This window comes from Sturnira hondurensis, unplaced genomic scaffold, assembly GCF_014824575.4.
Source record: "Sturnira hondurensis isolate 20B ecotype Veracruz unplaced genomic scaffold, ASM1482457v3 Scaffold0009087, whole genome shotgun sequence".
In the NCBI taxonomy this organism is placed as follows: domain Eukaryota; kingdom Metazoa; phylum Chordata; class Mammalia; order Chiroptera; family Phyllostomidae; genus Sturnira; species Sturnira hondurensis.
Window position 1 is genome coordinate 571692 of NW_028081718.1, and position 26695 is coordinate 598386.

Sequence of the window (26695 nt, forward strand, 5' to 3'; positions counted from 1 at the left end):
AGACTGAATAATCTTCCATTGCTGGGATGGACCAAATTGTGTTTATTCATTTATCCATTGATGATACTTGAGTTGCTAACATCTTTGGCCATTGTGGATAATGCTGCTATGATATGAGTGTGTAAATATCTCTGGGAGTCTCTGCTTTCAGTTCTTTTGGGTGGAATTGCTGGATCATATGGTCAGTCTGCTTTTACCTTTTTGAGGACCCTCCATATTGTCTTTTACAGCAGCTGCACCATTTTACCCCCCACAATGGCTCTCAAGTTTTCCCATTTCTCCAACATTTTCACCAGCACTTGTATTTAATGCCCAGCTTCTAAGGTTTTGTGAACTTGAGGTAGTTAGCTATTGCTGCATAACAAATTACCCCCCACCCCCCAGCAGTGTAGCAGCTTAAACCAGTAAGTATTCATTGTCTCACAGTTTCTGAGAGTCAGGAGTCTTAGTGTGGCTACAATGGGTGGTCCAACAGTCATCCTCCCCTCTCTAGCTCCCAGCAACCAGTTTTGCTTTCTGTCACTATAGATTAGCTTGCATTTTCCAGAATGTTCTATAAATGGAATCATAAAGTGAAGTGTGTGTGGCTTCTTTTGTTCAGCACAATATTTTTTGAGATTTGTCCCTGTTTTGCATTTCTTGATACTGTAGTTTGTTGCCTTTTATTGCTGAGGCATATTCCATTATAGGGAATTCAGGGTGTGTCTGATTTGTGTAATGCATCCCCTTGTTGATGCACCAAATTTGAGAAATGTTTTTATGTGAGGGCAGAGTCCAGATCTCAGTGAAATGCAGGGAGGATTCAGTTTGGCCCTGGAGGGACCCTGGTATCATAGAAGACAGCAGGGCAGGCCTCTGGGCAGGCAGCTGTGGCTCAGGAGAGCACTACTGGTGACCGGGTGAGCAGGCAGGCAGGCAGGCAGCAGGGGAACCAGGCTGCTGCCACACCAGAAGGGACTCACAAGGGTGGCCCTCAGTAGACCTTGGGATGAGATGAGGCCCAGAATGATCCAATCCAGAGAGCAATGCCCTGGGGCAGTGAGGAGCACCCCTGCCAGGCAAGAGGCGGGGGCTCCTTGAAAAGATGGGTTTTCAAGGTTGGCTTCCACTGCCCAGAGCAGGGTATTCAGTTCTGACCCTGGCCTCTCTCTCTCCCATTCCCTGAACCTCAACTGTGGATACAATCCCGGAAATGAGAAAATACAAACCCCTGCTTCTGGCTACACCCAAGTGTTTGGAGCTGGTCTAAGCCATTTAAACAACCAATGTTGTGACTGACCCAGCCCTGGTGGTTCTTATCATGATTGCAGGATTTCTTACAGGACCTGGACATCACGTGGGGTTATAGAGGGCAGGGGCAGGGACAGAGAGAGGAAGTAGCCTGGGGTTCTTTCATTGAGGTAGAGGCTGGGGGCCTTGGGTGTCCTGAGCTCATACATACATTCTTTATTGGTGGATTTAAAGTGTGGAAAGAAAAAAAAAGGTCAACCAAGATCTTTAAAACAAAGAAGCCTCAGTGCGGGAGGGAGCCTTGTACGGTGTGGCCGGCAAGGTGTTGACTGGAGGTAGCCATCCTTGAGGTGGATGCCTCTGCAATCAAAGTTTAATTAGATCTTTGCATTACAAAAATAGAAAAACACAAACTTGCATGGCTCACATACACCTAGTTAAGTCCACTCTTCCCCCCCCCCCTCGCAGGCTCACCAGGGTGCTAAGTGCCACTCTTCCGGGTCCTGTACTTGGAAGCCACTCTTCCCGGTCCTGTACTTAGAAGCCTCCTGAGTTCCAGGCAAGGATGAGCTGCTCCTGTAGTTGTGTGTGTGTGTGTGTGTTGGGGGTGAGGGCACGTACACATGTGATGGGGAAAGGGATGGGCATAGGGAGCTGGTTCTTTGGGATGGGGACAGATAAGGCATGGTGCAGAAAGCACAGTATGTATGTGGGGGGAACAGAGGTGTGGGAGGACGCCTGGCCTCAGTTGGCCATCACAGGACACCTGATGGCCACCTCCCTCTAAATACTCCCATGCCCTCCATGCCACAGTACCCTATCAAGTCCCTCCACCGGGACTCCTGCAGAGTTGAAGTCACTGGAGAGTCTGGTGCATCTCCATCCCACTGGCTGGGCTGGGAAACCTCCAACGGGATCTTCTCAGCTCCTTCATGGCCCTGTTTTGACACCTCCCAACTTCCCACAGTCTTGGGCTCCCTGGCTCTGCTGGGAAACCTTTACTGACCTGACCTTGCTTGTTCATGGCATTTAGGAGGATGTGCAGGGTGGGGGTATCTTGCCTTGCAGAAGGCTCGGTCATCACTCATCATACTATTTCTCTCTCCCTTTATTTCTCTTCCCCCAAATTCAGGGTTTGTCCCTTAATTCCCAGGCTGCATTCTCCCAATAGTCCTCTCCACCACCAGGTAGGGAGTTTCCTGAGGTCTGGGAAAGCTTTTGGATATGATAGGGGTGGATGTCTCCGGGGACTCTGGGGGGTCTGGCTTCCCTGGTCACAAAGGCCGGAACAGTGACCAAGGAAACTGAACAGCCGGATTGGTCGATGGGGCTAGAGGCATGATGGTCCCGCCCCTGGTTGCCAGGGGTGTGTGTGTGTGGGGGGGGGGCGGGGTGTGTGTGTGTGTGTGTGTGTGTGTGTTGTGGTGGGGAGGCCTGATCAGTCACCTCAAGGGGTTCCTTCCTCCTCCCAGTCCCCTCGGGTTGGGTCCCCAGTACTCAGGCGCAGCCGCGGAGTAGCCGCCCCTCCCTCCAGTGTGCTCCGTCGCCTCCCTGGTCTGGATGCGGCGCGTGCGCCCCCAGTCTTTCAAGCCCGCGGTCGAGGGGCGGACCCGGCTCCCTGCGCCACCTCCTGCAACCCCCTCCCCTCGCCTGTGGGTTGCTTTCGGCCGCTAAGGCACTGCTACACAGCCCCACCCCAGGCCACCCTGCGTGGAGCAGGAGACTGGAGAAGAAGGTGAGCACGGCGCTAGCAGGTGGAGTGGATGGCGGGGACCGGGGCTCTGCTGGGTGAGGCGGATGTGCTCCCGACGCCGTTCTTTGTCTCCCTGAGCCCGTGCGCGGGCAGCCGGGCCGCTCCTCCTCCCGGCAGGTGCCGGCGTCCCTCGAGGCTGGCGAGGGGACCCGGGCGTTCGCTGCCGTCCCCCAACCGTCTGGAGCCTGTGGCAGTCTTCTGTCTCCAAGGCTGTTGGTCTGGGTCCCTATGGGTCGAGGGGTAGTAGGGTCGTGGATCTCAGGTGCTGGAAGGGAGTAGACAGGACAAGGAGGGTGGGTTGGGGCAGGCAGGGTCTGTAGGAGGGTGATGGGGGTGGGACTTAGGGACAGCCGTGAGCAGCTGGTCTGGTGAGTGTGTGGCTGGGTGGGAGGGAAATGGATCGAGGCCGAGGTTTGTGTGCCCATGGGAAGGGGCAGTGAGGTGCCAGGACCTAGGACCTTGCAAGCTGGGTATGGTGCAAGACCTGGGATGCTGACAGGTCTGTTTCCTCATTAGGTGCGGGATGGACAAGAGGGACAAGGCCAGGGCAGGGGCTGCTGTGCAGACTGCGGCTTCTCGCTCTCCCGGCCTTCGGAAAACCCCCAAACTTCCAGGGTCTGTTCGACCTCCTCCCCCAGTAATCCCCACAGCCCTCCGAGTTCTTGGAGCTGCGGGGCGAGTGCCCCCAGCCGAACGATCTGGGGACATTCGGACAGCCGCCCTCCTGGAAGCGACTCCTCGAGTGGGACCCACGCGGAGCGCTGGGACAGGTCCCAGAAGCCCAGGTATCCCAGCCTCTTTTTCTGATTCCCACCCTGTTTCCCATCTCCTTCTGAGGTACCAACTTGCCCTGCTTTCTGGGGCAACATTTTGACTCAGTCTTCTTCCAACAGCCCCCAGGCTCCCAGCAGCACAGAGAGGGGCGCAGACGCCTGCCAAGAACCCTGGCCCAGGCTCTATCTCTAGTCCGGGACGTGTCAGCGGGACCACCAGGTAACACACGCCGAAGGTTAATGTCACTCTGTGGAATCACTTTACACGTGAATTGGGGCATGGGAACACTTGCAGATCGCTGCGTATAAATTGGGGGAAAGCCATTCTTAGGTGCAGAGTCCATATGCCCCATTTCACAAATGAGAAAATGTGAACTTTGGAGGTTGAACAAGGAGGGGGTGCTCTGCACTGAGCATGCCCCTCCCCCCCAGGCTAGGCCCTCTTGGGCAGAAAGGGCCCCGGCCCCCAGCTGAGGAACCTATGGGCAGAGGAAAGCCCCCAGAAACTTCCAGAAGGACTGCCCTGAGTGCCGGGGCATGGAGAGGTACGTGACCTGGGGAGGAGTGGGGCTCCTGGGCAATGAGGGGCACCAGCCTGGAAGTATCGATGACCCTTTGGCCTTCTGCTTTGTCCCTAGACTCATCCGAGCCCACTCCAGGCGCTCCTTCCCCAGCTATCTCCCGTCGGTCTCGGGGTGGGGGTGCTGAGGCGGGGCTCCCCCGGGTAACTGCGAATGCGCGGCCGCGACCGCCAATCGAAGTCTCCAGGAAATCAGTGAGCAGTGCCCCGGAGCGTAGTACCAAGGAGCCGAGCCCCGCGGCCAGGAGGCGACCCAGCTGCGGTGGGAGCCTCCAGAGGCCAGCCTCGCGCCCCCTGGGCTCCAGCGCCACCCTTTCGTCCTCTCCAGCCCGCACCCAGGCCTCGCCGGGTGGGACATCTGGGGCGCTGGGGCATTCCTCGAGGGTCAAGCCAAAAGGGCTGCAGGCTCCGCGTCCCCTGCAGGCCGCACTCTCAAGGAAGGGCGCAGCTATCCCGCAAAGCCTTTCTCCTCCTTTGGCTGTATCACCTCCACCGTATTTGACCGCACAACTGGCACCGCCTGTCCATAACACAGGCACTCCTCTGAGGAACACGTCTCCTACCTCTCCACCCACTGCGCCTCCTTCCCAGGCTCTTACCTGTTCGTTGGCCACGCCCTTTCCACTAGGGCCTCTTCCCTCTGCTCCACCCTCTCCGCAGCCCCTCCCTTGTCTGCCAGACACACTTCCTTTGCCAGCCCCATTCACACACCTGGATACATCCTTTCCTGAGGCACCCACGGCCAATTTTCTGGCTCCATCCTCTCCTTCAGGTTCACTCCCTCTGCAGAATACGTCCCCCACCCAGGTTTCTCTGGCTTTGCCCCCTCTTCCAACTCTCCCCTCTCCCTTGACCACACCTCCTTTGTCTCTGCCACCTGCCACGCTCCCTCTACAAGCCCCTGTTTCTCAGGCAAGGCCTCCGCGAAACTTACCCTCTCCCTTAGCCATAGACGCTCCGCAGGACTTTTATGCCCTGACCACGCCCCCTCTTCTGGCCTGTCCTCCATCTCCAACGCATCCTCAGGCCACTCCGGATATACCCGCCACACCTCCCACGCAGTACCCTCTTCCCCTCGCGTCTGCCCCGCAGGCCCCTCCTTCCATGGTCACGCCCCCACCACAGACCCCACCTCTGGCCGGCCACCCTTTTCAGACCACGCCCTCTCTGGTCCTGCCTCTACAGGCCCCACCTTTTCTGACCTCAACTGTTCTGCAAGCTCCACCCTCTCCCCTGGCCACGCCCCCTCCACAGAGTCTATGTTCTTCGGTCACAATTTCTTTACAGGCCACTCTCCCCTCTCAGACCCCGCCCCTTCTACAGGTCTCACTTTCTCTTGCCTCGTCACCCCTGCAGGCCACTCCCTCGCCGGCCCTGCCCTCTTTGCAAACCATGCCTTCTGTCCTGGCTAGGGCCCCTGTGCAGACCCAAACTATGACTTTGCCTTCTCTGCAAGAAGACCTGCCCTCTCCCATGGCCACGCCCCTTCCTCCCGCACCACCTTCTCTAGCCTTGCCCCCTCTGCAGGCCCCTCCCTCTCCTCCTGCCTCACCCTCGCTTCAGGCCCCACGCCGACCCCCGACCCCCGGTCCCGATGCCCCAATCCCGGGCCCACGGCTGACACTGGCGCTGGCCTCTGCCCCGCCACCACCGCCCTCGCGCAGCCCATCCAGTACACTGAGCGGCCCGGACCTGGCGGGCCACAGCAGCAGCGCCACGAGCACACCTGAGGAGTTGCGTGGCTACGAGAGCGGGCCGGAGAGTGGCGCCCCAGCCTCCCCGCCCGCCGACGCGGAGCTTGCCGCCTGCCACCCAGCTGCCTGGAGCCGAGGTCCCACTCCGCCACTGGCCGTCTGCGGCACCCCAGGTAAGCAGCCCTTCCGATCCGGCCGAGCTGTGCCAAGAGCCAGGTACCAGAATGTGGGTGGGCGGGGTGGAAGGCGCGGCTGCACTAGATCTACGGGGCGGGGCCGGCGGGGCTGGCGGGGCGGGGCTTCCCTCCTAGCTTCCGGCCTCTCGCTGCAGGAGTGTCCCTGCCTTGGTCTCCGGTTGCTGGGTCCGGCTCTGCTGATGGGTTGTGCACAATCTACGAGGTTGAGAGGCCCGAGTCCGCGACCTCCGACCCGGGACCTCTAGATTCCGGGCCCGGGCCTGGCGTGGGTGGTGGGAAGGAGGTGGCCGGGGCGGGGGCAGGGGTGGGGGCGGCCTCACGCAGTGTGAAGCCTGCACGCCTGGGCGAGTTGCCGCTGGGGGCTCTGCAGGCAAGCGTAGTGCAGCACCTGCTGAGCCGGACGCTGCTCTTAGCCGCGGCCGAAGGTGCCGCTGGCGACCACGGCGGTGGCCCGGGGACCACTGGGAGTGGCGGCGGTGGCGCTGCAGGTTCCCGGACTGCGCTCAGCGATGCTGAACTGGGTCGCTGGGCCGAGCTGTTGTCTCCCCTGGATGAGTCCCGCGCCAGCATCACCTCGGTCACCAGCTTCTCCCCGGATGACATGGCTTCCCCGCAGGGTGACTGGACCGTTGTGGAGGTGGAGACCTTCCACTGAGCCAGATCATAGCCCGGCTCTCCACACTCCAACCCTGCCTCTGCATCCGCCCCGCAGTTGCACCTCTTTGTCTTAGATGCTGGTCCCCTGCTTCTGGAGTCTGGATCTCCGTGCACTGGTCTCAGCCTCCTAGAACCCTACCCTAGAATTTTGTCCCTATTTCGCGACCCACCTACACCTTTGGCCAAGGTCCTCCCTTGGCCTAGGACATACCCGGGGTTCCCTCGAGCCCTGCTCCCTCCTTCCTCAGCCTAGGCCCCATCCCGTGCCCAGTGTATTGTCTACCACAAGCAATAAAGCTGGGACAATCTAGCCTGTGTGTCTTTGCTCTCTGGGCCAGGGATGGGGGTAGGGTGGGGCAAGGATAAGGTCATTACCGGCCATGTGGAGCATGGTCTAGTGTGGCATACCCACCCACATGCGCAAAGGTAGGTTTTTTACTGTTTGACTTCTGGTGGAAACTTGAGGTGCAGGAGGGACCCAGGTGAGTCCACACCACCAAGTGGGTAAGCTAGTGCATAGCCAGCATGGATGAAGAACACAAGCTTTTCCTACACTGGGCCAGGGGAGCCAGCACTCCCTGGGAAAGGCGAAAGAAGTGGGAGGGTCTCACCCTCCTCCCAGTGTGTACCCTCCTACCTTAGGAGAGAGGGATGGCCTGAGACCCTTGGCCTCTCCCTTCCTGGGAAGGAAGTTACCCAGGATGCAATGCCCTGTGCTTACCGGGAGGCTGCAGTGCAGGGAAGGCCTGAAGCTGGGCTGTGGCCCCCTCAAAATGACTGGACAGAGAGAGTAGGGCCCTCCTGGGACAGGATGGGGAGCGACCTGTAGGGAAGGAGCAGCCTCTTCCAAGGCTGAGTAGGCAGACTAGGCTGTCCTCACATTGCCCCATCCCCTCCAGGTGTCCTCACCATGCCCCTTAATGGCTCTCAACCCATGGGCCTCACCTTTCATCCCAACTTAAGGTATTCTCCCCAAATTCTTCCAGCCAGGCACCTTTGCCTGTGCCTTACAACCAGGGATCCTCACCAGAGTCAACCAGCTCCTGGACTCCTTAAACCGCTGCCCAGGCCCTTCTTCCCAAGTGCTCCTTCAGGAAACACTCCCAGGCCTTTCCTCCATAAGGGCATCCTACTTCACACCAAGAATGATGGAGGCCTGGCAGGGACCTCAATCTCCAGGCAGGTAAAAGAGCAGGGCTCCGTGTTGTGCCCTTGGCCCTGTTTCTGCCCCTAGACCCAGTTCTCATAGTCCACCCTGTAGCCAGGTTCCTGTGAGACACTGATCACCCGGTCCTGCCTGTCCCTGCCCCAAATGCGGTGGCCTCCCAACTTAGGGTCTGAGGAGAAATGAACCTGGTCCCAGCTGAGCACTACTTCCACCCCTCGAAGCCAATGTGTGCTGTGGCAAACCAGTTTTTTCTAGTTGAGCCATGGCAAGGACCCATGGGTCTTTTGTAGAATGTGAGACATGCCCAAAGGTAGGGATTGGCTCATAACCTACTGTGCAGCTGGCACCTCAAGGACAACCCCAAGAGTGAGCAGGGCAGAACCTTAGACAGTTCCCCCTGGGGTCCTGTGCCATCGTGGGGTAGGAATTACCCTGTGGGAGCAGGGGAGATAAAAACTGGTGGAGTCTTACTGTTAAATCTCTGTGATGGGAATGGTGCGTGGCCCATAGGAGCTGTTGAATGATGGGACAATATGTGGAACTTGGCTGTCCCAAGGCGTAACTGGCATCCTGCCCTGCTGTTCAGAAGTCCCCTTTCAGTTGAGGGGAGCCCCCATTCACTCTCCCCACACTGCCCAGCTCAGTTTGGTCTTCATCCTGGCCTCCTCACTAATCCCCAACACTGTGGTCTGTCTGATGGTACTCCCCTCACCTAAGCCCCCCATAGCACCCCTGTGTCCTCAGTTCAAAAGTGCAAACTGGCTCCCAACTGAAGAAACCCCTTCCTGGTCTGGCCATGCCCACTTTCTCCTGTTCCTTCTATCATGTGCTTCCTCTGGTCCCTGCCATGTCTTGCCTTTATGCTTTTGCCTTTGGATCTGGCTCTGGCACCCCTCCTCCAGGAAACCTTCCCTATCTCCTGCTCATTCACCTACTGGGCACTTTTCACATCAGCATGAAGGCTCAGCCCCCCATCCCTGCACCAGTGTTTTCACCTCGACTACCCTGGGGATCACTTAGAGCCAAGAATGGGGCAAAGCCCCTGGAAGGCCTCAGGAAGTATGTGCTGAATGAACACAACCAGACCCTAAGACTCCAAATTGCTCCACTTGTCTCAGAGGAGGCCCAAGCTGAGTCACCCAGAAGGGAAATCACGCTCCTTGTCCTCACCATCTCCAGGGCCACCCTTCTGAAAATGCCAGGCTATCAGTGTTCACCTGTGAGCCTGACATTGAGAGCCTCTCTGACCTGTTCTCTGCATACTGTCCATCTCTCCCCAACTGCACACTTTTTCTCACACTGAACCAGCAAGTACTCTTCCCTCTTCATGCTGCACCCCAGCCTGGGCACCTCTTTGGACCCCCTGCTGGCCTGCTATGACTTCTGCCTCTCTGGGATGCTCCCAAAGACGAGGATGGTCTGCTCCCCTCCCTGTGCTTTGCTGGACAACCAGCTGGGGCCCTGAGGTTGCTTGCAGTCCTTTTACTCCCAGGCCTGCCCCACTCAGTGTTCCTTGTCTGTCACTGTGTAAATACACTTTATTTTCTATCCCCACCTGGGCAACATGTGGAGTATGAACAGGCAGTGTGCAAATGGTGGTGGGCAGTGTGGGAGGCACATGGGAGAGCCCTGCAGTGCCCACCCTGGTCCCCAGGCTTTGTAACACTGAGAAGTGGGTAACTGGGAAGTGGGCACTGAACATGAATTCCCCACTCCAGGAGGCGCCAAGGAGGCTGCTCCAGGAGCCCCAAGAGCATCAGAAGTCCTTTGCAGGGAGACGTCTGGGGAGCATAGTTGGACTTTGGCACCGTTCTTGGCTCTGACTCTGCAGAGACGACGGGACCACCACGAGGAGGGAGGCATGAGGACACCACTCCTTTGAGCAGCCTCCTCCCCTGGGGCCTGGCCCTGGCTGGAGGGTGGGGCTGGGGACCCAGGGAAGGAAGGGAAGTGGAGGCTGGGAACCCCCTGCAGAGGCTAGACTGGGTGGGGAGCCCCTCCATCAAGATGGGGTGATAGAGGTGTCTCATAGAGGGGCACTGGGGACAGGGTTTCCTGACTTCTGTACTGCTGCTCTGGCCCCAAGAAGCAGGGACAGACATTGCCCCTGTCTGGCTCCCTGGCTGTGTGCACCCCAGGTGGCCCTGCACACAGTAGGGGGCACTTTGGTTTCTGCTCAGGGGCCACGAGACCTGCATCAGGCAGGAAAGTCCAGCTTGGCCATCTGTCCCTGGCTGCCAAGGGTCCCCAGGGGCACCATGGGGTATTGACATCCAGCCCAGAGTGGCCCCTTCTTCCTCAGGCCTCCTCCAGCTCCTGGGCCCTTCCCAGCAGGGCCCTCCTTGTCCCAGAAGGAGGCTGGGTAGGAATAGGGAGCTTTTTGCTCTCCAGTCCTGGGACCTCTGTGTCCTCTCATGCCCTTGCATTCACAGGGGCAGACCCTCCAGATAACTGGACCTGGAGGGGTGCAGACCATGATGGTTAAACAGTGCTGGGGAGGGTGAGTGTGACAGGTACCCTGAGGATCCTCAGGCTCCAACTCTACCCTCTGCACCCTGCCACACCCCTTGGGGTTGGTGTGGAGTTTAAGTGTGGCCCTGGAGGCCCAGGGAGGTGCCCCCAACCCCCCACCCCAGGCACTGGGCTCAAGGACAGGGCCTCAGTTGTCCAGGCCCTGACTATAGGGTGTGGCCAGCTCATCAGCATCGCTGTCCGAGCTGCCCTCGCTGTCCTTGGCTGGCCGCTCCAGACGGCGGAAGAAGCGCGCATCTTGAGGGGACAGCGGGTAGAGTGCATCCTGCAGGGCTGCGCCCACACCCACGCCCAGCAACTCCTCATCTGATGATGGCAGAGAGTCCTCATCCAGGTGTCGCGACAGACCTAGCCCATCGAAGGCCAGCGGGTCCTCAAAGGGCGGCGGGCCCTTCAGTAGCCGCACCTGAGGCAGGACCAACACGTTGGAGGTGTGGACTCATGCGATGCTGGGCACCCTTCTCTCCCGCACCCCAGGCACTGACTCCTGGCCTGACACCAGCTGAGGACACGCGGGGCTCTCTGGCCACTCCTGCGCTCACCTCAGCCTTTAGCTCCTCGATCTGGTCCTTGAGCTCGCGGATGTACTGTGAGGAGTCCGAGTGGTTCAGCTGGCCCTGGATGCGGCCCTCCTCCCTCTGTGGGAGAGCCAGGGTGCAGGGGTCAGGTGGCATCCTGTACCCACATTGCCCTATACCCTGCCGTGCCCCACCCAGCACCTGGATTTCCAGCTCCGCAATGCGTTGCCGCATCTCAGCCACCGCCGCCATGCTGTCCGCCTCTCTCAGGCGCACAGCCATCACCTCCTCCTTGCTCTGAGGGTAGTGGGGAGAGGGCGGGTCAAGGGCGAGGCAGGCAAGGGTGGGGGTGGGAAGGCGGGATCCGGGAGAGGGGCACCTTGCACTCGGCCTCAGCCTGCTTGCGGCGGCTCTCGCTCAGTTGCGTTTGCAGCCCCTTGTTCTGCGCAGCCAAGTACTGCAGCTTCTCCTGCAGCGCCGAGCGTTCTGCCTCCACACGATTCAGAAGGTTGCGGTGGATGTGGTCCTGGGGGATTGAGGACGAACAGGCCGGGGTCATGGGCTAGCCAGGAGGCCGACTGTGGACACCAAGTCCCTCCCTGAGAGGGCGGCTGCAGCCCACCTGTGTCTCAAGCTCTACCACACGCTGCCGCAGCTCCCGGCCCTCTGCCAGAGCCTGGGCCTCGCGGAGACGTACACTCATCAGCTCGTCCTGCAGCTCGCTCAGGACCAGCTTCCTTGGGGACTCCTTCCAGCGGCCCCCGCGGGACAGATGGGCCTGCCGACAGAGGCGGGTGGTCAGCCCAGGGGCTCTGAAGCCCCCTAGGCCCAGAGGGTGGCAGACCTCCTGATTGCAGGATTGCTTCCTGCTCTCTGGCCAGGCCCTCACCTGCCAGGTGTCTGAGAGCTCCTGCAGCTGTAGCTTCAGCTCCCTTGCAGAAGCCACTGCCTGGCCCTCTCGCACCTTGAGCGCCTTCAGCTCCTCTTGCAGCTGGGCCACATTGTTCTCATCAGGCAGTGAACTGTTCCTCTGAGGAGGATGGGAGCAGTCAGAGCCTAGGGCAGCCGGTAGTTGTGCAACCCCTACCTGAGGGCTGAGATGCCACCTCTCATTTCTTTTGGGCTGCACCTTGGGCAGTGGCCAGGAGAGGGTGCACCCTGAACCCAGGATTTGTTGGGAAGGTGGACCAGGCCCGTGGGGAGCAAATCGTCCTCTGTGGCCCCAGCTGCAAATCCTCACTTACAAAATGGCTCTGAGAACAGCACCTGCTCTCTCAGAGGACTGGCTTAGGGCAACCCCATAAAGTGTAAGGCCTCTGTAGTGTTACTGTTGAGGATACCAGACAGGCTGGGTGAGGACCAGCACCTACCCACCTGGGACTCTGAGACCACCCCCATGGTGCCCATGACCAGCATGAGGCTGAGAAGACTGAGCCTCCAAACCCTGTACCCTGCTCCCTCCCAGGCAGCCCTTCTTCCTGAAAACCCACTGAGGGTCAGTCTTGGCCCTGTCCTGGCCTCCCAATGGCTCAGGGATGGGAGATTTATGTTCTGGCCTCCTGGAACAAAATCCAGCTTGCTGCCCTAGGACCTCACTGACCCTTGTTTGGATCTGGGAGGCAGGGTCTACTCGTGCACATTTCTCTCTGAGGTGGAGGAAGGTGGAAGGCAGCACAGCTCTGGACTGGGGGACTGAGAGGCTATGGTAGAGACACCCGGCAGGGGCAGGCTCCAGGTGCCTGGGGTGGCTGCTGCTCTCATCTGGCAGCTTTGTGGAAGCTGAGTCAATACTGACTGAGTCGGTGTGAAAGAAGCTGGGGAGGGATCCCGCAGGCCTGGGGCCCCCTTCAGGGCTGTAGGCAGAAGGGGGTGGCCCTTAGTTGTCCCCTGGGTGATGTCTCTTTGAAGGTGGGGGTTGGGTGAGCAGCCCTGCTGGGCCGGGGCCTTTCTTCCTTTTCTCTCCTTCTTGGAACCTAGGGACTGAGGGACGCACAGGTGGGTCAGGCTGTCTAGGAAGCCCATGGAAGCCATTATAGTGCTGGTACATAGTGCACGAAGGTGGGGGTGACCTGATGTGTGTGTGTGTTTGTGTGTTTCCCTCTAGGACCTGAGAGGGTTTTAGAGGTGAAGGACTCACTTCCCATCTTCCCAGACCCTCCTGGGGAGACGATGGGGGAAGTGGTCTTGGGTTCTTCAGGGACTACTGATGCAAGGGAATATGATGCCAGAACACTCTCCTCTGACCCTTCTGACAGCCCTTCTCCTGGGCTCAGACCTGGTTGTGTACCTCCTTAGACACATGCAGCACCCCACCTCCCCTTTCCCAGAGTCCCCCCAACACTGGCCTGCCCAGTCCCACCTTCTCCATGTCTAAAACCTTGTCCTGCATTTCCCGCAGGGCTCCCAATGTCTCTGTTTCCCGAAGCCGTGACTGCTCCAGCTCAGTCTCCAGGTGGGCCACAAAGTCCTCGGTAAGGCGAGGGTTATCCTGGGGGCAGGTGGAGGGCTGCATCAGGCCAGGCTGCAGCTGGAGGGTGGGGAGCCTTCCTGCTGGCTGGCTGTGAGCCCAGGACTTGCCCCCTACTTCCCAGAACCCCTGGGCTAGAGGAGGCTCAGTCTGTGGGTGAGGAGAAACCCTGGATCCTCTTCCTGTGCCTTCTGTCCTCTTGGGAGGAGAGCTGAATCCCATCATGGGGACCCTGATGGCCAGACTTAGCCTCCTTTCTGGGAAAATCACACAGAGGGAACCTTCAGAAGGGGACCTTCCATGGCCTCAGGATAGCCCTGAGGGATGCTCTTGGCTGTTCCCAGGATTGCTGGACTGGGTGTGGAGGATGGGTTCTCCAAGGAGGATGGGTTCCTGCTGTGTGGCTTGTGGCCTAGTCACGTGGTGGGCTGCAGTAGGGCAGGACTCAGGGCTATGGCACTCGTGTCCCTCTTTCTTCGCCTTCTTCCTTCCCCCTCCTCCATTTCAAAACAGGAAAGATGGGAAAAGAGTTTTCTGGGGTACTTCTTTCTCAGTGCTGAGGCTTCTCAGACAGGTGCCACCTGGGCCCAGTAAAGGAGACTGGCAGCTGGAGCTGCAGGAAAGCTCCTGGGGCTGGAGCTGGGTCCCCATCTCAGTGCCCCATGGCCTGGCAGGGTGGTTCTCTGGGAGACTGCCTCAGCCCCACCGGCCCAGACCCCATCCCTGCCTGATACCACCTACTTCCCCACTGGTCTCCTGCCCAGTACCCAGGTTTGCTTGCTGCCCTCCATCAGTTTGGCTCTCTGAGATCCATGGGTACCGAATTCCTGAATTAAGGCCTGAGCCAAGGTCTCCAGGTCTGGTTGAGGGGGTCTCCCAGGGGACAACCCCTCCTTCTCCCCACCCATTATTTCTTGGGCACCTGTGGTTTATGTAAATCAGGGATCCCACCTCGCTGCCATGCTCTGCTGAAATCAGGCCCAAATCGCAGGGGTCTGAGGAACCTATGGCATCTTTCCCTGCCCCTCCAGGGCATGTGCCCCCACGAACACTCAGCTTGGGGGCTGCAGCTGCTGGCAGGTCATCATGTAAGGAAGGAAGCCTGCTGGGTAGAGCTGAAGGAAGGTTCTAAAAGCCACCTTAGGGAGAAGCAGACCCTTTGCCTAGTGTTCTAGCCCTGTAAGCCCCACCCAACACTATGTTCAAGACCCCACAACAGACTCGCAGGGTTGCCTCATTCCCACCCTGCCAGCTCAGGGCATTGGGCACAGACCAGACTCTCTTCTGAGTACTGGAGGAGAGCACCTCCTCCTGTCCTTCATCCTCATTCCTACCCTGCAGGACTGCTCCCTGGGGAAGCCTAATAGCCCTGAAGACTTTGGGGAGACACCAGGAAATCACAGTACCATCCGTTAAGGTTGAATGCCTGTGCCAGGAAGGGAGCCTGGTTCCTATTCTGAGACCAGAGGCAGAAGAGGCTGGCTGCCTCGGTCTCAGTGCGGAGGGCCAAGCACCCAAATGTGTGGTGGAACATGGAAACCGCAGGGGTCTCCCTCAGGTCAGGGGCTGATGGCTGGGAGAGAATATGCACTCAGTTCTGAGTGCGCCCCCCCCCCCCACTAATGAGAAACTATAGGGCTGACTCCCCAGTCCGAAGTGGGTGGTGGTGAGCAGCTCCTGGTACCTGCTGCTCCTGCAGCTGCCGGATGGTGCTCTGTGCCCTCTGCAGGTCCTCTGCCGCTGAGCTGCACTGCTGCCGCACCACCGCCAGCTCCCGCTTGATGACATAGTTTTCCTCAGCCTCCTGTGCCCGTGTCACCTGTCCCTGAGCCCAGTGAGGACAGGGGGCAGTGAGGGGGAGGCCCGAGGAGAGTCAAAGCGGCACAGGAGAGGGAGAGGCCTCCTTCACTTAGAGTCTGGGATGGGTGCCCCACGGGGCCTGGGGACAGGAGTGAGGGGTAGGCAGGTACAGGACACCAGGAGAAGCCTGGAGAAAGACATGCACCGCCACCTGGGCCCCAGGCCCTGTGAGGGATAAATGGAGACCCCAGGGCTGGGGCTGCTGACAGCTCCATCCCCTCTCAGCTTCTGGTGTTCAGCCTCTGTCCCACAGGAGGAGAAGCAAGTCCTTATCCATGGACACACCAGAGGCTGGGCTCTGCTGCTGAGGGTGGGGATAGCTGAGTGCTGGGGGCTGGAATACACCTGCCCCCGGCTTTCCCCAATCCTGGACCTTGGGGCCCTTACCTGCCAAGGGATAAAGATCTACTCCACCAGCCTCATCCCCTCACCCCACCCCACGTGGGTCCCCCCATTCCAAGCTCAGAGCCACCAGGCAGCAGGCAGAAGCTTCCAGATAAAGCCATTCAAGATGAGGTGGCAGAAGCAGGTGACTGAGAGAAGCTGGCAGGCCTTGCAGAGGGCAGCAGAGAGGAGCGTGAAGGGCCAAAAGGGGTGGGGCTGTGTTCGTGGGTGGTGGTGGGGTAGGGCTCAGCACATGGCAAGGCCTGTGCATATACGGATGCACCCTCAGGGTTTCTGACCCCTCCTGTGTCCTCTGGAGGGAGGGGGCTCTGTGTCCCTGTGCATATATTACACTCACAGACACACCCAGATGACACATTTGCATATGCACAGCCCCCTCCTCTAGAAGGACACCTCTGTCTTTGAGAAGTAGTCCCTAGCCACCCCCATGCATGGTACCAGTCCTTCACCCCTTGCCCCTGGGATGGCAGTGACCAGGGAAAAGCCCATTATTGGCTGTCACATGTAGAGACTAGGAAGAGTGAGATGAAAAGCTACAGTACCTGGATTAACCTATCAGCCAGAGCAGCGCTCTCCTACCAGGCGAGGGGGTTTCCAGCAACAGAGGGAGGAGGCAGAGCGGAAGGCACGGGGACAGGAGAGGGGGAGAGACAGACAAGAACCACTTGTCACTAATGCAGTGGACTATCTCTAGAAGCAGGGCAACAGGAGTGAGACCCAAGAACCAGAGAACCAGCAGGAGAGGACCTGGAGGTAGACCAAAGCTAGAGCCAGCTCTTTCCAGGAGAGGGGTCTGTGTGTATGAGCTGAACTGGGAGGCGAGGGTGCCCACAGCTGCCCCGTCTAGGTTCAGCCAGGCTTGGGCCAACTGGGAAAACTCAGAAAGTTTCAATTAGAGGCTGAACAAGAATGAAGGTCTTGGGGCAAGGGCAATAAAATCCTGTGGACAACCTGTGGTCAGTGGAGGATCAAGTGAAAATGAGGGTGGAGCAAGAAGTGGGGGCCTCCCCACCACCACTTCCATCTGTAAAAAAAAGTCTGGGCTGGCCCTTGCTGGTGTGGCTCAGTCAATTCTGTGCCAGCCTGAGAACCAAAGGGTCTCTGGTCTGATCCCCAGTCAGGGCACATGCCTGGGTTGCAGGCCAGGTCCTTAGTAGGGGGTGTGCAAGGGGCAACCACACACTGAAGTTTCTTTCCCTCTCTTTCTCCCTCCCTTCCCCTCTAAAAAAGAAAATCTTTTAAAAAAAGTTTAAAGATTTTTAAATGGGGCCAGGATCAAGGTTGTGGTACCCCACAATGGAGCTGGTGGCAAGACCACCCCCTACCCCTCCACTCCCATCTTTTTTCTTTTGAGGGTAAGGCTTCCAGATTACAGGATGGGTGGGGTGTGCTTTATGGCCCAGTTCCAGCCACCACAGTCAAAGTAGCAGTTGCACCTCCTCCTTTCCTCCCCGGCAGCCCCGGAGGGCACCAGACACAAATGGGTTGTAGTGTTTGCAGGTAACCAGGTTATAACTCAACCCTGAGCCCTAAACTAAGTTCTTCCCTGGCCAGATTATATAGCAGCTCAAATGTCAGTGGGGCTCCTGGTGGGGCCTGGGCCTGAAGCAAGGGGCTGGCTGGGCCTCTGGCTGCTGGGTCCTGCCTGGGTCCTGGAGGGTTCAGGGCCACAGGCTGATGGTCACACCCCTCACCTTCTCCAGGGTCTCAATCCGCTGTTTCAGGAGCCGGTTCTCCGTTCGAAGCCTCTATGTGGGGAGACGGGAGAGCACATCAGACCCTGTCTCCACTTCTGTACAGAAGCCTGTCCCCCAGGGCACCACTGGGCAGGACAGACCCAGAGGCTTACATTCTGGGCCAGTGATCCCAGAAAAACAGGGCTAAGCCCCATTTAGATGGCTCATTATGTTTGTTTTTTTTTAAATAAGCCTTGGTTCAGTAAAAATAATGTGAGTACTTTTGTGGATACACACTGTGGGATGCATGCATGTCCTCCTTGGGGATCTGTTTCTATCCCCTGCCTGGGCCTGTCTACCTCCTGCAGGGCAGAAGCCTCTGTGTTTTGGGAGAAGCTGCTGTCAGACAGACAACCCCTGCCACTCACTGCTTTGCCTCCAGCCCCAGAGTCCAATCTCAGTAGACAAACTCCTCTCAAAATTTGGGTCCAGGAAAAGGGGTCTTGCTGAACATCCATGCTTCCTTCAGTTTGACAGCTACATCTCTGTGACCTACTGAAAGCCACCTAGCTGTGCCAGAGCGTTGTCACTCCCCCCCACCCCCAGCTAGGGGGAGGCCAGCTTCCTTGCTTTTACCTTGCATCCTGCCCTGGTGGATTCTGGTTAGATATTTGTGGTTTTAGGTTTCCCTACAGCAGGTGAGGTTTTCATATGCCTTATAATTAGTCTCTACCTATGTGCCTGTTAAGAAGTAGGTGCACAAACAGTTTCGATCAGCAGATTTGTGAGGGCTCTGCCTCCCTGTAGATCACACAGAACAGTTCCTGGTTTCTTCCAGGGAGAAAAAGATGATGGAAACATCCAGAACATTCCTAGGAAGCAACTGGTCAGAGAGGTGGCAGACTTAACTGATGTCCATTGACTCATGTCACAGATGGGAAACTGATTGGAGGGGGACAATGTCTTGCCTGAGTCTCCCAAGCTGTTTCAAGCACAGTTCTTTACCCCTCACAGTGATCTGGAATCCAGAGTCTTGACCCATGACCTTTCGATTTCTCTGATGTCTCTTTGGCATAAGCACAGGCCATCCTTGGAGGAGCTGGATAGGCCCTACCGAAAACTCATCTCTCCTGCTTATTAAAAAATGAGAATGAGGAAGAAAGAAAACAAGATCTATGGGGGGGTGCTATGTAAGACTGGAAGTTTTACAGAAATACAGAAAAAATTTTTCTGTATTTTTGATGCTTTGACATCCTTCGGCCTTGCTAATCCTGGAGACACTGCCCCCCAGGACTAGTTAATCCCTACAGATAGTAAACAGCCTGCCTGCCAAGGCAAACCAGCCCATCCAGAGTGACCCCCCTTTCTTATTTAACTCTCACCCACCAAGCCAATATTTCCCTTGTCCTAAATTGCCATAGGACAACTAGGGACCACTCCTATAACTCCTGAAATTATTCAAATTGGTCAATCCTGAACTCACTGAACTTGCTTACCCTGCTGTGCCCATGCCTTTGCTGCAAAGCCACAATAAAGGCTGTGGCCTCTGCTCTCCCCCTTGATCCCACTGTCTCCTGACTGACCCTGGTGCTGATCAGCACCATGTGGCCTGCATGGGGTGGTGACCCCGATTCTTGGGAACCATGAGCAACAAACTCTTCTTTCAAAGGCAGTTGTCTCTGTGTCGGCCACCCTACCATACTTGGTTAAAACAAAGCCCAGGTACATTTTCAAACAGACTAAAGGTGAAAGAGCACACAGGGCAAGGCCAAGGGAGAAAGTCCTGCTTGAGTCCTGTAACACCTGTGCGGTGCTAAGGATCTTCTTGCAGGAAGTTTCCAGGCTGGGCATGTGGTTGAGGGTCTGGGCCCTCATAGTCACCAGATGGGAGCATGCCCTTGTCTGCTTATGAGCAAGACATGTGTGCACACACACACACACTTTTGGACAGGTGCATCAGTCAGGTTGCCACTCCTGAGAAAGATAGATGCTTAAAAATTCAGGACACAAAACTATTTCTGGAAGCCCAACAAACAGGGACAAATGATGCCCTGTCTCCCCCTCAGGTATGGGTGGCAGGTGACCTGAATTATAATCTAGCTTCTGTCTCTGCATTTCCGGAGAAGGTTGGGATGATAATAGCAGTGGTGGTGATAAGAATACTGATTTGAACAGCAGAGCAAGTGTCATTCCCATTGTGCAGAAGGGGACACTGAGAGGTGTCAGAGAGGTGAATTCACCTTCCTAGGCCACACAGCTGGTCTGCAATAGAGCTGGGATTTCAACCCTCATCTGTGGGACTCCAGTCCCAGCCATTGTGGGATTCTGCCAGTCTGTACACAGGACAGAGCAAGGCTGTGTTGGCATTTGTGTTTATATTGGTGCCTCTATCCCCATTGGACTGGGGGCCCTCAATCTCTGCTGTGATTGGCACAAAGTAGGTGCTCAATAACTGTTTGTTGAATGAATAATTAAAATCATGTTTGGAGGGATGAAAGCAGAGGGAAAGAGGGTGGGAAGACTGGGTTCAGGCCAAGATAGAGGCATAGGTGGAAACACTGTATCTCCTCGCACAACCAAATTTAAGGACAATAAAGATTTAGAAACAAAAACACAACTAAAACAGGCAAAGAAATTGAACTGTATGGAAGTCCAACAACAACGAACCATTCATCCAGACCGGTAGGAGGGGTGGAGTCAGCAGCCTATAGAGAAGGGTCGTGGCAGGGAAAAGCAGTGGCTGCCAGACCAACCCAGGCGCACAGGAGGACACCTGGGCAGACCCAGTGAGGGCGCAAGGTGGCTGGCTTACCGTGGTCACACATTCATGCACAGATAAACCAGGTGAAAAAATGGTCAGTGAGACAGACTGCGCAACACAGGGCCCCAGTGCCAAAAAATAAAGCCTAAAAGCACCAAATGAAATAACTTTTGGGGGTTGAGATGCTGGGAGAGGCTCCCAGACTCACAGAAGAGTTCGTTGGAGATACCCACAGAGTCCTAGAATGTACACAAGCCCACCCACCCGGGAACCAGCACCAGAAGGGCCCAATTTGCTTGTGGGAAGTGGCAGAGGGGACTGAAATCCAAGAGAGAGTGGAACAAACGCCATTTCTCCTTCTCTGACCCTGCCCCCATCACAACCCAGTAACTGGATTGACTCGCCCTGGTAAACACCTAAGCTTTCACCCTTCACACGTAACAGGCATGGACAGATCAAAACATTATGGCTCAAGCAGAAGAACAGCTCAAAGCCCCAGAGCCAATACTTCTAAGCAACCAAGAGATAGCAACCTATCAGATGCACAGTTCAAAATACTGGTGATCAGGATGCGCACAGAACTGGTTGATTTGAGTCACAAATTAGATGAAAAAAATGAAGGCTACACTAAGTGAAATGAAGCAAATGCACAGGGAACCAATAGTGATGGAAAGGAAACTGGGACTCAACTCAATGGAGTGGACCAGAAAGAAGAAACATCCAACCAGAAAAGAATGAAGAAATAAGAATTCAAAAAAATGAGGAGAGGCTTAGGAACCTCCAGGACATCTTTAAACATTCCAACATCTGAATTATAGGGATGCTGGAAGGGGAAGAGGAAGAGCAACAAGTCGAAAACTTATTTGAACAAATAATAAAGGAGAACTTTCCTAATCTGGCAAAGGAAATAGACTTCCAGGAAGTCCAGGAAGCTCAGAGAGTCCCAAACAAGTTGGACCCAAGAAGGAACACCCCAAGGCACATCATAATTACATTAGCCAAGATTAAAATGAAGGAAAGAATCCTAGAAGCAGCAAGGGATAAGGGGACAGTCACCTACAAAGGAGTACCAATCAGACTGTCAGCGGATTTCTCAAAAGAGACCTTACAGGCAAGAAGGGGCTGGAAAGAAGTATTCCAAGTCATGAAATCCAAAGACCTACATCCAAGATTGCTTTATCCAGCAAAACTTTCATTTAGAATGGAAGGGCAGATAAAGTGCTTCTCAGATAAGGTCAAGTTCAAGGAGTTCATCATCACCAAGCCCTTATTATATGAAATGCTAAAGGGACTTATCTAAGAAAAAGAAGATAAAAAATATGAGCAGTGAAAGGACAGCAAACTCACAGTTATTAACAATCACACGGAAAACAAAAGCAAACTAAGTGGACAGCTAGATCAGGAGTGGAACCATAGAAATGGAAATCACATGGAGGGTTAGCAACAGGGGAGTGGGAGGAGGAAAAGGGAGGAGAAGATACAGAGACTAAGTAGCATAGACGGTGGGGAGAAAATACACAGGGGGAGGGCAAGAGTAGTGTGGGAAATGTAGAAGCTAAAGAGCTTGTGACACATGGACATGAACTAAAGTGGGGGGAATGGGGGAAGGAGGTGTGCAGAGTGTAAGGGGATGAAGGGGTGGGGAATGGGACAACTGTAATGGCATAATCAATAAAATATATTTTAAAAAAGACTGAGTTCAGAGACTGCACACTCAGGAAATCCCTTTTGACATTTTGATTTATAGCAAGAAATATGTATTTGGTCTTCCATGCAGTCCTGGCTCAGAGTGCCTAAAATCCTGGGAATTCCCTAAGTGAGGAGAGGGATAAAGGTGTCTTTTGTTATGTTAACCAGGTGACTTTGGAAAGCCCCTCAGTCACCTAAGGATGGGGGCTGGTTGCCAGGGGACCCAACCATGTGTCAGAGGGTTGGAAATTTCAGTTCTATGCCCAAATCTCTGGGGAAGAGAGATGGATTGGAGGTTGAATCAGCTGCTGATGGCCGATGATGTAATCAGTGATGCCTGTGTAATGAAACCCCATAAAACTCGGCAGGACAAAGTTTGGAGAGCTTCCAGGTTGGTGAGTGGTTGGTGGTGCTGTGAGGATGGTGCACACAGAAAGGGTGTGGAAGGTCTGTGCCCTTTGCCATACAGGCCCTGCACATCTCTTCCATCTCTAAGTCAGGTTGTTCCTGACTTAGACCCTTTATAACAAAGCAGTGACCTAGCAAGTAACGTTTCTCTGAGTTCTGTGGGCCACTCTAGCAAATTAATCAGGCCTGGGGAGGGGATCACAGAAACCTGTGATTTATAGCCAGCTGCTCAGGAGCAGAGGTGACTATCTGGACTTGAGACTGGCTTCTGAACAGGGAAGCAGCAGTCTTGTGGGATAGTACCCTTAACATGTGGGCTCCGATGCTGTCTCCAAGTAGATGGGGTCAGAGTTGAGCTGAATTGTAGGATACCCACTGCTGTTGGAGATTTGCTTGGTGGTGTGGGGAGAAACCCACATAATGGAGTTCATGACAGAATTGTACCCCCAAACCTAGTGGGGCTGACTGGCCAGGCACCAGGGGATCCAGGGGCCATGGGTGAGTGCCATACCCTGGCCTGTCCTCTTGGCATCTGGCCTCTACCTGCCTCAGGGCTTCCCGCTTGCCCCTGGCCCTGGGGCTTCCACAATCGAGGGCAGCCTTCCTGATGTCCCCCCAGTTCCTTAGGCCCACAGCTGGTTGCCAGGGGACCCAACCTTGTGTCAGAGAGTTGGAACTTCAGCACTCGGTTCCCTAGGCCTGCAGCAATCTGCCCTCAACATTTTGCCCAGAGCATTTTCTAGCATGCATACTCTATACTTTACTGGTTCACTGACTGTCTGCCCACTGCAATGGGAGCCCCATAAAGGCAGGTCCACCTTGACCACTGCTGGGTCCCCAGCACCAGGTGGGTCCTCAGACTGGTCAGGCAGTAAGTGAGGGGCAGCTGGTGGAGGGACACCTCCAGAGCCCAAGGACAGTCTGGGGTGCCTGGTATATTGGGTAGGGTCACCCCTAGTGGCTGCCTGCCTCTTGTGTGGGGAGGGATGCTCCCAAGGGCCTTGGTCCCTGTCCCCTGTCCCCGTCCCCAGGGACTCACTTTGATCTCGATCTGCTCCTCCATCTCTTTACTCTTCATAGCAGCGTACTCCTTCTCAAGCCTGCAGAGGAGAAGGCTGATGTGGACACTGTCCCACCCTTAGAGACCCCTTTCCTGCCAGCACCCTGGCTACTAGGTACTGACCTCTTCATCTTCTTAGGATTGTACTTGACCTGGTAAGCCTTGAGGATCAGCTTGTCTGGGCAGCTGTCGAACTGATGGGGGATCACCCTCTGGAAGTACTGTGGGGACACAGATGCTCAGTGACTGTGGGAAGTGGGGAGGGGTCGTGGAGACCCTGCTGTGCCTGCTGCCCTGGAGGAGGGCCCAGGTACTCCAGGAGGGAGGGTGGGAGGAGGTCTGCCTGGGGTGTCACCATGTACCCAGGGCAGTGCCCAGCCTGCCTGTTGTGGGTGCTCCGTCATTGTGAAGCAAGTGAGTGTAAGAAGCAGGCACCTGGGGAGAAGCTACCTGCACCCACAGCTTCAGTTTGCAGGGGAAAAGCAGGCTGTAGGAGAGCGAAGGCCCAGGGGTGGGTTGAGGTGGGGTCTGAGCACAGGGCACCTTCATGGAAGAAGGAGGAGGCACATTGTACCCCGTGGCAGTCAGAGAATTAAGAGGTTCTAGAATTGGGGTAGCAAGGAGCAACCTGGAGGGAAGACCCCTCAGTGGTCCACCTGTTTGCCTGGGGTCCCCCAAGGCCTCCACAAAGGGTTAAGTGTGAGCCACCAGTGGACACAGCTTGCTGTTGGCTGGGGCCAGGCTGGCTCCTGCTCCCAGCCCAGCTGACCCCCTCTGGCAGCTGGAGACAATGAACACTCGTGTTTGTGGACACAACCATGGCCTTTGTGTATTCTTTCCTGAAGTACCAGCTGGAGGACACTGGGAGGGAGCAGGGGCCTGCATGGGGGAGCACAGCAGTAAGAAGCAGGCAGGAAAGCTGGGGTGGGGGGCAGGCAGGCCAGACCCCTAACTCCCTCCTGTGCCCTCACTGGCCCAGTTGCTGGAGTCAACAACCACACCCAAGGCCTTGGTTGGGCTAGTATAACTATATTTGCCACAAAGGCTTTGAGGAACACAAATCTGGGGCAGGTGGGGGGGGTGGGATCTTCCAGAGCCAGGACCTTCATCTCTCCCCACTGCCAGGCTGCTGGCCCTGGACTGTGTCTGGCAGAGCGTGGGGCTCCTTAGGGCCTACTCTGGTTCTCCACGGAGGCCTCAGGAGTCACAGAGGACAGGGAAGGATCAGGCTGCTCAGAGCTCCAGGCCCTCTTATCTCACAGGAAGACTCACCTGTCTAGGTACCCCTGCTGGGGGTTGGCAACCTTATCTTTCCCCGGGTCCTTGACTCACCTGAGACATGCCCTCCATGTCCAGCTGCATCAGCTCCACCTGGTTCACCTGCAGCAGGGCGAGGCCCACCCGGAACACAATCTCCAGGCCCTGCAAAGGTGGTGGCGATAGTGCTTCTCTGGTCCTGCTCTCCTGGGGAGCTCTCTGACTCCTCCCCAAGCCCTGGCCTTTTCCTGGCCAGTATTTGTTTCCAGCTTGGGGCTTTTGGGAGAAGAAGGAGCTGAAGGGGTTCTGACCTCATACATGAAAATGTCGAAGACACGAGTGGCGACGGACAGTGGGAAGGTGGTCAGGAAGAGTGTGAGGAACCAGGATGAGGCGTACATGGATGTGTGGAAGCTCTGGGAGCGGAAGTGGGTGTTCAGGTCCGGGAGCTGCTCCTGAGGGTAGGTGGAGGAGGCCAGCACTGTGAGGCCAGCACCAGGCACAGCTGTCCATGCCCACAGGCTCCCTGGATCTTGCTGCCCCTGCCTTCAGGAAGCCTTCCCTGATTTGCCCTTGGCTCCCTTCCTCTGTGTGCCCTTGGCACTGTGTTTGGGTGAGGCTGAAGCATCCCAGAACACTGAGTAGCATGAGGTGGGGACACAGGCAGGGGTGGCAGGAATAGCAGCAGCTCATGGGTGCTGGGTGTGCACCCTGGGCAGGAACTGGCCCGACTGCTCTCCTCCCAGCTCATGGGATCCTTACAACCAGCCGACAGGGAGCTTCTGAGGCTTGGGCTGGGTTTTCCTAACTCCTCAAGGTCACCCAGACAGTGAGAGGTGGGCATGGCATGAGCTCACTGCAGCTCAACCTATATTCAATAACCTGCCAGTTGCTGTGTCTCCCCACAGCCTCCTCACGATGCGCTGTGCCCAGCAAAGCTCAGGGGATGCCAGTCTGATTGGCCTGAACTTCAGACTGCTGAAAAGCGACAGAAACTGGGGAAAGAGGCTGAGGAAAGTGTTAGGACCCCCTGGATGTTCTTCACTGGCAGAGGGACTATGGCACCCCCCTCCCTATAACCTGCCCTGGGGTTCCCTGCAGGCCGAGGAGCTCCATGGTGCTGTTTAGCTACTTTGCTGTGGGAGCTTGCAGCTACCCTGCTGGGGTGGGGCCACTTCTCTGCCTGCTCTGCCCCCTGCTTATTGGCATTGCCAGGTCCCCTTGATCAATAGTACCTTCCAGTCCTTCAGGCCTGAGGAGTGGGGCTTTCATGACCAGGCTCATCCTAGGGTCCACCTCCTGTCCCCCTTAACCCCTGACCCCCAACTGCTGTGCAGTGTCACAGTTCCAACTGTGACAGGCTTTGGAGCAGGCCAGGTATGTATGTGTGCACATGTATGTGCATGTGCGTGTTTTTCTCTTGCATGCACCCGCTCTGCCTGCCAGCCAAGAGCAGCCCCTGTGGGGGCTGCTGTTTATCAACAGAAAGATCTGCAGCTCTCCCCTAATCATCTAAGGCAGGCAGACAACACTTTCCCTCCTTCTGCCACCCTGGGGTTAGACAAGGGGGCTGTGGATGTGTCTGGTAAGAGCCAGCCTAACCCCTGTGCCCTCAGGCTCTGGGAGCCCAGAGCACTCAGGAGCTCCCACCATGGATGGCTGGCCCTGCCGTGTCCTGGAAGTATACTTGGGGACAGTGCCACATGGCCCCCTGGAGACTAGAGCTGCTTTCTGAGCTGGGACATCTGGACCTGATTTTTCAGCCCTGGAATTTTCAGTTAAAGAGACCCACTGGGGCAGCCCAGGTTGGTGTCCATGGCTGTGTGCTGCAGAGGAGTGGGAGGGGCAGGGCCACCCTGGTCCCGCTCACCTGCAGCATGTACTCGAACTGGTAGATGCAGAGCCCCAGCTCAGCCATGCTGGGCTTGAAGAGCTCCCGAAGGCGGTACTCCTGCATCAGCCGCACAAAGACACAGAAGGCCTCCTCCTCAGGCATCTGGGGATGGCAGG

General features: G+C 56.5%; 2 protein-coding genes and 1 long non-coding RNA gene across 11 annotated transcripts in view; 1 reads left to right on the forward strand and 2 right to left on the reverse strand.

The window, feature by feature from the left end:
- Window positions 1-332: 332 nt before the first annotated feature.
- LOC118994079 (uncharacterized) lies at window positions 333-6147 on the reverse strand. Its single transcript, XR_005067989.1, has 2 exons — window positions 6063-6147; window positions 333-3248 (listed from the first exon to the last, which is right to left on the reverse strand). It is a non-coding gene; the product is annotated as an uncharacterized LOC118994079 (long non-coding RNA).
- Window positions 2887-7194, forward strand: PRR36 (proline rich 36). The gene is made up of 6 exons (XM_037056615.1): window positions 2887-2965; window positions 3500-3768; window positions 3877-3976; window positions 4189-4301; window positions 4395-6203; window positions 6362-7194. The coding sequence occupies exons 2-6, from the start codon at window positions 3507-3509 to the stop codon at window positions 6880-6882; spliced, it is 2805 nt and encodes a 934-aa protein (XP_036912510.1). The 5' UTR covers window positions 2887-2965; window positions 3500-3506; the 3' UTR covers window positions 6883-7194.
- A 2376-nt stretch (window positions 7195-9570) lies between these two features.
- Window positions 9571-26695, reverse strand: part of EVI5L (ecotropic viral integration site 5 like) — a 32795-nt gene continuing 15670 nt past the window's right edge. For 6 of the 9 annotated variants that reach the window (XM_037056623.1, XM_037056622.1, XM_037056620.1 and 3 more), the window contains 15 exons: window positions 26556-26681; window positions 24997-25140; window positions 24761-24850; window positions 23552-23649; window positions 23408-23468; window positions 17529-17582; window positions 16377-16409; window positions 15254-15394; window positions 13462-13590; window positions 11992-12132; window positions 11725-11880; window positions 11482-11628; window positions 11304-11399; window positions 11127-11222; window positions 9571-10990 (listed from right to left, as the gene is read on the reverse strand). In XM_037056623.1, coding sequence (XP_036912518.1) covers window positions 10712-10990; window positions 11127-11222; window positions 11304-11399; window positions 11482-11628; window positions 11725-11880; window positions 11992-12132; window positions 13462-13590; window positions 15254-15394; window positions 16377-16409; window positions 17529-17582; window positions 23408-23468; window positions 23552-23649; window positions 24761-24850; window positions 24997-25140; window positions 26556-26681 — 1791 coding nt within the window. In that variant the 3' untranslated portion in view covers window positions 9571-10711. The remainder of the gene's footprint in view (window positions 10991-11126; window positions 11223-11303; window positions 11400-11481; window positions 11629-11724; window positions 11881-11991; window positions 12133-13461; window positions 13591-15253; window positions 15395-16376; window positions 16410-17528; window positions 17583-23407; window positions 23469-23551; window positions 23650-24760; window positions 24851-24996; window positions 25141-26555; window positions 26682-26695) is intronic. The other 3 variants (XM_037056617.1, XM_037056618.1, XM_037056619.1) reach the window with 3 other exon arrangements.